Source organism: Triticum urartu, chromosome 3 (assembly GCF_003073215.2).
Source record: "Triticum urartu cultivar G1812 chromosome 3, Tu2.1, whole genome shotgun sequence".
Taxonomy (NCBI): domain Eukaryota; kingdom Viridiplantae; phylum Streptophyta; class Magnoliopsida; order Poales; family Poaceae; genus Triticum; species Triticum urartu.
Genome location: NC_053024.1, coordinates 434,333,702 through 434,344,967, shown reverse-complemented (window position 1 = coordinate 434,344,967; position 11,266 = coordinate 434,333,702). Strand labels below are relative to the sequence as shown.

General features: G+C 41.5%; 1 protein-coding gene across 3 annotated transcripts; it reads right to left on the bottom strand.

The window, feature by feature from the left end:
* Positions 1–1,310: 1,310 nt before the first annotated feature.
* On the bottom strand, positions 1,311–11,041 carry LOC125544230 (probable isoprenylcysteine alpha-carbonyl methylesterase ICMEL2). 3 transcript variants are annotated; one of them, XM_048707844.1, is made up of 12 exons: positions 10,570–11,037; positions 9,604–9,680; positions 9,322–9,391; positions 9,157–9,237; positions 9,000–9,074; positions 8,789–8,890; positions 8,237–8,374; positions 7,438–7,503; positions 7,220–7,360; positions 6,214–6,304; positions 4,855–5,016; positions 1,311–2,623 (listed from the first exon to the last, which is right to left on the bottom strand). In XM_048707844.1, the coding sequence occupies exons 1-11, from the start codon at positions 10,962–10,964 to the stop codon at positions 4,858–4,860; spliced, it is 1,395 nt and encodes a 464-aa protein (XP_048563801.1). In that variant the 5' UTR covers positions 10,965–11,037; the 3' UTR covers positions 1,311–2,623; positions 4,855–4,857. The 3 variants fall into 3 exon arrangements, 2 of the variants coding, with proteins under 2 accessions (XP_048563801.1, XP_048563803.1); XM_048707846.1 differs by having other exon boundaries at positions 9,604–9,675; positions 10,570–10,863; XR_007299348.1 differs by lacking the exon at positions 1,311–2,623 and adding an exon at positions 5,177–5,452 and having other exon boundaries at positions 4,876–5,016; positions 10,570–11,041.
* Positions 11,042–11,266: the final 225 nt, after the last annotated feature.

Genomic DNA, 11,266 nt, shown 5'->3' with positions numbered 1-11,266 from the left:
ATACCCTCCCCATGCACTACGTCCTCGCTATGGGCCGGCCCATAATGGATTTTTTTTCCACCAGTTTTTGGAAGGTTCTAGAACCTTCCATAAACTGTTTTATTTTCTTCTGTTTTTGTATGTTTTTTCTTGTTGCCTTTATTTTTATTTTTCTTCTTCTTTTATTTTTAATTTTATGAAAGATTTTCTAAAATTCTCTATATTTTTGAATCCGTGAACATTTTTGAATTTGAAACTCATGACCAATTTTTGAATTTACAAACATATTTTTTCAAGTTTGTGAATATTTTTTGAATTCATGAATATTGTTAAATTTGCAAAATTTTAAAAATTCATGAACATGTTTTTGAATTCGCTAACATTTTTTGAGTTCATGAACAATTGTTTTGAATTTGAGAACATTTTTAGAATTCATGAATATTTTTTAGAACTTGCGAACATTTCTTTGAAAGTCATGTACATTTTTTAAACTCACAACAACTTTTGGAAACTTGTATATTTTTTGAATTCATGAACATTTTTTGGACTCACGAATAGTTTTTAAAATACATGATTTTTTGAATCCATGAATATGTTTGAATTTATGATTTATTTTTCTAATTCACAAACAATCTTTGAATACATGAATCTTTTTTATCAAAAATTTCAATTTGTTTTGAATTTTGGAATTTTTTTAAATGTTGAATTATCTTAAAGAAGAAGAAAAATAAAAGCAGAAAAACAGAAGGCAAAAGGGAAAAAGAAAAAAAAATTAATGGGGCGTCTCGCACACCAAATAGGAGCACCCATAAAAATTGCAGTCATTTTGTCTGAAAAAAGATAGTCATTTATCTCAAAAAATGTAGGCATGGGACCCAGCCCAATTACAACATGGGTGCTACCGTGCAGGATCTGCTCTCACTTGTTTCTAGCATCGTTGCTAATACAATCTCTTGCGCTCGCAGAAGACCTTTCTCTTAGAGCCTCGTGGTGGTGTGTGGCTCGCAGAAGACCTTTCTCTTAGAGCCTCGTGGTGGTGTGACAGCAAACCGAAGGTACATGATATACAAGACAGAACTAAATGAGCTTATTTGACAGTGATTAGAGAGATTTCACTTTATAGGTGCAACTTTAGTAGTTGCAGTTTTAATTTTAGAAGTAGAACATCGAATGTTGATGCGCATAATCTAGCCAAACATTCCCTTTTGCTTGATCAGGGCCAAACATTCCCTTTTGCTTGATCAGGGTCATCACTTGTGGCTCATTTCTCCGCATGTACGCATCCCTCTTAATGTTCAAATGAATCAATCAAGTGTTGGCACCTCTCAACAACAACAAAAAACAGTCCCTCAACAGAAACAAGTACAAAACAGAGTACAAGGAGGCACTCACTAATACAATCTCCTAAAAAACTACTCCCACTATCCCATAACATAAGACGTCTTTTAGTGTTAAAAAAGTCTTGCATTATGGGACGGAGGGAGTACGAAACAGAGTACAAGCCATCCTTCTCAAGGACACATGCAACTAAATTATTACAAATCCCATAGAATCAGCAAAAAACAAAAAAGACGTCATGGCAACTTGCCAAACGCAACACAAGCTATAGCCGAGTCCCCTACGTCGGAGGGGGAGATCATCCAGACACCAACAGAAACCAGGCAGCAAACCTTCTTGTACAAGATTTTATCTTTCGGAAGCTTCCTGGTGCCATTGTGCGTTAATGACTCAGGGAATAATATACCTCAAACATTTCGAATGGAAAACTTCACGTCCGGTAAGTTGCACCTCCTACCAGGCTACAAGGCATCCAATTCTGTAAGAAAGCATCCAACTGCACCGTGCCATCAATCACTTGCTACAATAATTCAGGACGCCTTTATTCTTGCTTCATGTAGGATTTGTACTCTGCACACTTGGGAGACCCAAGAAGCGGCCTATAAATACCTTGGTCCATCCATTCCCCAGTTCATCAAGCACACGACAGTTCTAAGCCTTCCAGTGCCGGAACAGAGCAGCATATAAGAATGGCATCCCTGAAGGCCGTGAAGCCAACCGGACTTGAAGGGCAGGCCAAGGAGCCTACCAAGGTTAGTGCCACCAAGGGGCCTGCAAAGCTCAGTGCCACGGCGACCAAGCCAGCAGCCGCCAAGGGTGGCATCAAGAAGGCCGAGTCAAAGCCACGGGAGCCTAAGAAGAGGGTACAACCTGCAGCTGATGTCATATTGAGATCCTTATAACCTTCACCTTGCATGCTCTTTCCCTGATGATGGTGTTTTTCAAATGACAGCAGGTGAAGAGCTCCAAGCCAGCAGCAGCAAAAAACTGACAACGGCAGCAGAAGAAATGGAGCTTGCATGCTATCTTCATGGTGCTATGAATTATATATGAATCCCGCCTTTCCCTTCCTTTGTCTCCCATGATGTCGATCATGCCTCGACAGGCGCTGACAGTGTGTGCGCAATCCATGTGACGAATATTACAAATAAGACGTGTAGTTCTGCCATCTGCTTCATCTTATCCTGCTTGATGTTTCACTGCTTTCTCCCATTTTACGTGTGTTTGTTTGGGTTTGATTGGCAAATACAATAACACAAACACCAATCACCCGAGACCCTAAGAATCATCATCTCTGTGGTGTCGTCTGAAAAAAAAGAAGCAAAACCCATTATGCCAACGATAATAGGAGTACATGACAAACGATTATCATGATCCTACACAACCACAATCATCAAACGAACAGAAATTTCAGGACACAGAACTGTTACAAAATCACACAACCAATCACCATAAACGCTGATGATGTCTCAAAAAGTAACACTACGTGAATGACCAGCCACACTTACCCAAAAATTAGAAGAACACACACCTGGTAATTATGAACAGAAAAGTCAAACGTGGGCACTTCCGAAATTATCCTGGCGCATTTAGAAACAACAAAAAAACTTCCTCAATCAACTTTTATATTACCTATACAGTGACTTCCTAGTTTTTGTTCGATACAAATTCGAACATTGCAGAACCCATGATTACAAGCCCTTGTGAGTGATATAAAGTACACCTCATCTACAAGTTCAAAAACAGAAGGGGTAAAAGAAGGCGTTGTTTCGACTCATGTAGGTTCCTCCTTAAACGGATAGCAGGTAAAGAAGTGTACAGGCCAACATGCCAGGAAAGTGCACACCAACAAAGTTGATACATTTTGGAACGTTCATTTTTCTGTCGTATACTAACTAGAAGCGGAAGCGCATTTTGCCACGTCATTTGGCCTTGTAGCTTTCTTTTGGTGTTTTTTTTCATAAAGGGCGTTTTTATTATTTCATAGTGAAGCACCAAGAGGATACAAACACAATGAGCATACACCCGGCCTCTGCACGACTAGGATGCAGACAGCCAACACCAACACACACACAAGGGATCACGCCGGCAAAAAGCAAAGTCATTGAAGACCAAAGCTATGTCTCGGTGGAGGAAAACAAAAAAGAAGGGATAACACACAAATAACAAACAGCACCACCGCCCACCATCTTTGACAACATTGAAACTACGAGAAAGGTTCAGCGTTCTTTTGGTGGTGGTCGTCTATTTTGTGTATTTCTTCGTTGGGTACTTGGTCGTCTATTTTGCATGATTTAGAGGGCACACATCTCTTATTGGTATTTAGTAAAAAAAATTGCACCAATTACTGTCCTTATGAAGACCCCCGATTCATATGCATTACCTTAACTGGAGAGCAGCTAGGTTAGAGCAGAATAGACAGATTTTGAGCTCTAATTGATGGGCCTAATTTTGAATGTGGGCCTTGCAGAACCCAGGTTTGTTACATGTGGACTTCTGAGCTGTTAATTGATTTGAGAATTAAAAATCATAGTGGTAAAACACAAGGCCCAAACCTTCTGGATCTCTAACCCCACTAGCCGGAGGCACACAAACACGAAGGCAACGTCGATGTAATGGTCATGTTGAAGCTCACTGCCGGTGTCCACGGCTACAGCTTTCACCTTCGCTCGCCCTCCACCGCCTCCCAGGACTCCGCCAGATCTCACATCCAACCCTAATGTCCTCCAGTCCATAAGCACATCTCCCTCCAAGCCCAATCCCCCCTCTTCCTCTATGGCCGGTGGCATGATGTTGGAAATTTTGGATTGTTACGTCTAGTTCCCTCACCTGTCTGCCTTAGCGTTGAAGGGAGGAGGGTGTTTGATATGTGCAAGGAGGCCAAGGGACCAACTGACTTGGGAGAGAGCGACACTGCGTCCACCGGACGGACATACTTTCCTACTGCTCTGCCTATGTCTGAGGGAGTACCAGGGGTGCCAGGATGTCCGACGGCTGGCAGGTGATACGAAGCCCAAGCAAGCGACACAGGCACCTCGCGGCTGGGCCCAGGTCAAATCATTGGTCCTGACCGACTGACAAGCAAGGCCCACCACGAAAACAAACCTGGAGTGCGCACAATTCACAACTTCTTACATGCCTTAGGGAGCTTAGAGGTTGAAATTAACACAGAATTCCAAGTCAACATCAGTGGGGTTTTTTTTTTTGAGGAGGAGGATCACCCCCGGCCTCTGCATCCGACAGATGCATACGGCCATAGTCAACATCAATGGTGATTGAGAAGAACTACCCTTACCTCAAGTTAATGAACTCAAAAGAAATCCCATAACAGAAGACTTGGCACAGGATAATACTCCCTCTGTCCCATAATATAAGAGCGTTTTTGACACTACACTAGAGGGAGTACAATATTGGCACGGCCACAATTAATACATTCTTACAGTTTAATGAGAACCGTAGCAAATTTTTTACTACACAAAAATAATTCTAGCAGGGGAGGAGTTTAAGGCAAAAGATAAAGGCGGTAACAGCAATTACCTTCTAGAAGGGACTAATCCAACGGGCCAACTGCAATTGCCACTCAAAAACCAGGCGCCTTGGAGTTGGCGCAGAAGCTGCATTTCGGCAAGTTGCATCATCGGCATAAATAACAGAAAAGACATCTTCAACCAAAGGATCCCTTCCACCCCTAAGAGGATCCTGTGAAAAGATTTAAATAAACAAGTTAGAGCCTCATAATTAGGCGAGATGTTTTAATTACACAATTATACAGCAGTTACCAGTTCGGAGGGCTAATTATACAAATACTAATGAAAGTAAGATTTTAGCAAAGACATGATAAGATCTCTCTCTTACTAACCAATACTCCCTCAGATCCATAATAAGTGTCGCAGTCTTGAACTAAGGTTAGTTCAAAACTGCGACACTCTGCCTAAGCAGACCCCCCCCAAGCCGCTACGCAAGGGCCTTTCCTCCGCCACTCTGCTGATTGCCTGGATTATCTGGAACAGAGGAACACGTGTGTCTTCGATGGCGACCTCCCGTTTGCCCCGAACACCATCGCACGCATGAAAGAGGAAGCCGCCCTTTGGTCTAGAACCGGAGTCCTCGGCCTTCGATTGTTGTTGCCGACAACCTGGGACATTCACTAAACGACCACCATGTATCTTTTGCCTCTTTGAGGGACGCTGTACCGAACTCTCCTGCTTTCCAATGAAATGAAACGCAAAACCTTTTTGTGTTTTCTCAAAAAAAATGAAGGCGGAGATATTTACGGTATGTTTGGTTTGTGACGAAAACAACCATACCAATTGTTTGGTCACAACCAGAACTTTGGTCCTTGTTTGGAATTTGGAATGTTGCCAAGAAAGCTTCATGCCCATGTCCCTTTTCCCACTCAAGTTCATTCTAATTGGCAATATGGCCCAATCATAGGCAAGCAAAACCTTGGCCAGAACTGGTTTGGCTCAACCATGCACACCCTAACACTTTAGTTGATTTGACAAGTCACCACTATTAAGTTGAATGATATAGCAACTACTACTTTTTCCCTACGTAAAATATTCTAGTATTACTATATAATTGGTACTAGTAAGATTCAGTGTCGCCATAACCTAGTGCGAACCAAGGAAAGGCCCACATAACCCCATTTTCTATCCTGAGAATTTGTTCATACAATGACCTCAAATATTTGAAATAGCACATTGAGGAGGTAGTCTTTCCAGAAATCCACCAATTTCATTTAGCAAAGTAAAAAAAGTAAGACAATTTGCGAATGAAGTCCTTACTGTTTGAGTAAATAGTTAGCATATGAATCAAGTTGAATTTTACAGTTATAACTACTATGATATACTACGACACAAAAAATGATTCATTATCAACATCCACATTTGTCACCTGTATAAATATATCTGTATGTGTTTTCCCTTCGTACAATAATAATGTGGCCTGGGCACCAGCTTGTTGAAGGACGTCTACAAAAGTTCGACTGCACATAAAAAGAAGCAGAGTAACTTGTATCGTGAAATTGGGAAACATTATATTGGTTAAACAGGGGAGCAATCAACTAAATATCAATCCAAATAACAGACAATAGATCAACCTTGTAGGCTTGCACTAGAAGCAGCAAAATATAGATGAGTAGAAAGTCAAAAAGAATTCTCAAATGTAGTATTATTGTTACAGGTGAAATAGTTGACACTTAATGCTGCACATGTAAAAACAGAGAGAATATTCATGTTCTAGTCAGCCAATCCCCAAACTTGCCAGTATTTTGACAAATATACTATCATCTGGACTTCTGGAGTTTAACAAAGAGTGGTGTATGAATAGTTCTGCTATTGTTCCTATCGAAGGAAAGTGTGAATACACCTTTCAACTTTGCAAACTTTATGTACAGTTTTGGTTTTAATATACTTCATCTTCAACAATTACCTTGGTACTAAAAGAGATGCTAAAAGCCTAAAAGTAGAGAAGGAAAGACCATGACATTTAACTTAGAAAAGTTTGATGCTGTGACTGCAAAAGGGTATGTTACCTTACCCCAGCTTGGTTTATTGTTTCATGAAATCCAACTAGAGTATTTTCTGTAGCCTTTTCAACTCAATGAAGTTGTATACTGAAAATTGAAATGCGAAGGCGAGATATCCTACCCAACCTTGGTTTATTGTTTCATGAAATCCAACTAGAGTATTTTCTGTAGTCTTTTCAACTAGATCAGAAGAACAGACAGTGACTAAACTAAGATGCCAAGGGAAGTTTGTTTTAATAAATTGAGATGCAGATGGACTTGCACAGTAAAAGAATTTCCTTTTACCACAACATCAAGAATTTTTGGAGGGTAGGTGGGTATGGTTTGCCCTTCATTGTGTTAAATAAACATCTGCAGAAGACATAAACAAACCTGGAAGATGATGGTATTGAATAATCATCTGTTCCATGCATAAGAAAGATACGAGGAAGTAGAGCTATGGTCCGGGCACTTGACTCCTTGACAACAATTTCAGGAGAATAACGTGACAATGATTCTTCTCCCTCCATTATACTGAAACAGTAATTGTGCTTGGTGTCGGTATCAATTTATTATTAAATAAATGGATCAAAGCATAGTCATATTACTACCTGAGAAATATTGAACGGTTCAGACCACGCTGATGGAAATGGTCGACCAAATTATGGATGTTGTATCTGCAAAAATATTACTGTTACTGAACCATGTCGAGTGTCCACCATTATACATCCGAAAGGAAACATAAAATATTGGAGGTCAAGTTTTATTTGTAATCCAATGAAAAAGAAATATCACAATATATATTTGTAAGATAACTTTGAAGTACAAATCTATCAAACTCCATGTGACATTGGAATATGATGGTGTCCTCTTTGTAGATTAGAAGCAACTGGGACTAGGTGAAGGAGTTTGGTAGTGGCGTCATTCCAAAAATTTGGACCAAACTATTATTGTAATTACTGGCACAGAGGAAAAGTTGGAAAATTTATAAGGTCTTTCTTTGTGACAAACACGAGCCATCTGGTTGCAAATACAAAGACAACAATTGGTTTGGTTCTACTATTTTAAGACTAGCTCTCATATTGATACATTCAAATTAGTTCAAATCCAGAACATACAAAATATGATCACTGCAATTACTTTTTGAATACACAAAAGGGCAACCTAATGTGTACCCAGTATCTGATCAAATATGCTGAAGTCAATATCTTCCAGAGCAATCACTCAATATTCTGTGAACAATATGAAATTTAACCTTTGGTTATGGGTTTTAAGGAGTATTCGAAAACCAAAACCCCCAAAATGTCATCACAACTTACAGGAGCTCTGATGCTTGTACTATCTTAAGTTCCACAAGTAGTTAAATAGCCATGCACAAAAGACTAACCAGCAAGGAACCTAAGATCTCACCCTCCAGATAAACCAAAGTATGCGTTGATTTGTGTAACACTCCAAGAAATGGGCTGTCCGCTAGACTCTTTTACTGCCTGTTCCATTAGGGCACATGCTGAAATATGTGCTCCTGCTGACTGACCCATCAAGTAGATCCTACAGGTTTATCGTAAAATCAACTAGGCCACAGAGTTATGATAACTGAAATGCCGTGCATATACAAACATCACTCTGGTGGAAGGTATCAGTAATGATAATAAACAGAATGATGTAAATATATGCCATCAACATAATGCAAAATGACATGTAAATATTTATAAAACTTAAGCTAGCACAAGGGCTTTAAGTAAAGTTCTAAGAAGTGTCCAGTGTATAAAAAGAGGTCAAGTTTCCTGAGTAATTCATTAATAATTTGTGGCTATCTAGCTGACAATCATCGGTTAACCGAATCATGCATCTTCTTAAGCAAATGACATGAATTGGCACGTAAACTTAGCCTAAGGGTAAAAACTGCTCTTTGTGGTCGTTCAACAGTCACTTTCGTACACACAAAAAAAATGGTTATCTTACTGATTAGGATCACCTCCATAACTAGCAATGTTGTTACACACGAATGAGATCCCCTGAGAAGCATCGCTAACCATGTCACTTATTGTTCCTTGAGGAAAATTTCTGAAAATAGACGTGTGAATATTGTGTCAAGAAAATAAAAAGTGAAACAATTGTTCAATATTATTAACAAAAATAATATGGAGTGATTTCAACGGAAATCAAGCAGCACCTATAATCAATGCAAGCAACTAGGATTCCTCTCTCAGCCAACCGCCTGCCAAGAAGGGCACCCCATGCCTTGTAACTGAATTTCGAGCAAGGTCGTCAACAAATGAAGTCGCCGTGAAGGATTAACGGAATGCGTAGTTGCAAAAATATCAACTCACCCAATAATCCAGGCCCCACCAGTTACAAAGGCCACCACGGGACAGGGTCTTCTATTATCTTTGGGTATATACAAATCCAACCTGTACAATGCAATTGTCATAAAACTGAAAAAAAAAACATAGGAATGATTTCTGGGGCATTGGGGTGGGGATGGTTGATGTCACCTGTTTCTCGGTTGTTCTCCATAAACTATACTTCTACGAACCTGACTTGAAAAGAAATAGTAATATCCAACTGCAGTAAGAAAAGAATGTTTTCAGAATGCTATAGGATACCGATGATACCATATTCTAATGAAATGAGCCAACAATCCAAGGGTCCATTCAAGAAGCAGAAGACCACATGAACATCAAAAATAACAAAGAATATCCATCCACATGCTCTTTGATGTGCATAACAAAAACTGATAGCGCAATCCCTGAAATGTTAACCTGTCTGCAATATACCTTGCAAAAAACCTGGCATAAGTAGAATGGCATAGATTGCGAGGGCAAGAAGCTGCCTCATCCAGCGGTAACCTAACCTGAATAAAAATAAAATTAGAACAGGAACAGAAAAATATCAACAGTGATTCTATTCATCGCTACATTCTGACAAAAAGGGTGAAAATTATCAGTGAATCTTAACCTATCAAGATGAATGTAGTTTCGAACTACAATGAGGGCAAGAATTTGCATGGCCTCCCTATGCCATACTTCAAAAAAAATTGCCTTAATATATTCCCCGCAATTTTCAGTACGGACTCATAATGCAGCATCAAAGGGATACAAACACAATGAGCACACAACCTGGCTTTGCGCCACTAGGATGCACACAACCAACTACTCTAGTGAATACATAACAGGCTTATTTATGTTTCAGCAGAACTACTTGCAAGATCGTCCCCTCGATGTATCTCTTGGAGACGGTTATGACAGAAATAGCTGTGTTGTTGTAGCAAAGATTCGAAACACGATTGTAAGGCAGATAAAAGCGATCCCCTCCTTGTTCCGTCTTTTACAACGAAAGGGGCCAAGATCACCAAATCAAGACGGATACAGTTTTTTTTATTTGTTTGTTTCTGAACAAATGGTTTGTTATGCAAAGACAAAGCCCGCACGACAGGGAAACAGTTATGTGGTCCCCGAAGCTTAATTCTAGTCCATGTCCCTCACGCAATTGAGTGATCAAACAACCTTGTGGAGTTGGCTTCTCCATAGGGATTGATATGAAGCTGCCTTGGCAACTCAGCCATCTCAACGACCTCCGGACATAAGGAAGTTTCCAAGTAGAACTGAAATTTTGGGTCGCTACAGGAGCATCAAAACCATCACCACTACCGTGCGTGTTGCATCATAGCGATCGCCCTCGAGTTGGAGCACCTCATGGCGATGGAGACAGTGGAGTAGCCAGCGAGGAATTTTGGTGATTACCCGAGGTACTGGAGCAGTGTGAAGGTGAGGCGCGTGACGAGGTAGGTCTCGCAGGCGGCATGGCCGACGTCGTGGCGGAAGGACGACTGCCTCCTGGGGCCGGCCGAGCCCGGGGGCCTCGGGGACGCGGACTGCACGGGCGACGAGCGGCGGCGGCCGGCGGAGTCGCTCCGCGGGAGGAGCGCGTCCGCCTCGCGCGCGTCGTCCCCGGAGGGGGGAGGCTGCATTGCCATTGCGTGGCGAAGGCTCGGGAAGGTCCGCCGGGCGGTTGGGAGTGGGAGATTCGAGTTGGTGCGGAAGAACGGGGCGGGGAGGAGGGGCGCGCCTAAATAGGAGGAGGCGGGGTGCGTGGCGTGGAGGGACGCGTGGGGGAGGCGAGGCGAGCGTAGCAACATGCCGCAAATCCTCGTTTGCCTCCTTGCTTCGCCATCCTTCCGGCGCGGGCGGACTTTTGCGGGCTGCGGAACCGGGCGAGGCTTTCGGTGCCGAAGGTAGAGTTGGATACAGCAACACGAGTGGTGGTGGTGTGACCCTGTCCAAATTCGAAAAATTATTTACTCGTGGTAGCAGTGCTACTATAGGTCACAGACAGAGCATATATCCTTTGCCAGCAAAAGGATGCGTAGAAGGCTTAACGATGGATGATTTGCACACCACACGACGCTGGATGCTCACACCCCAGCGAGGAAATCTCTTC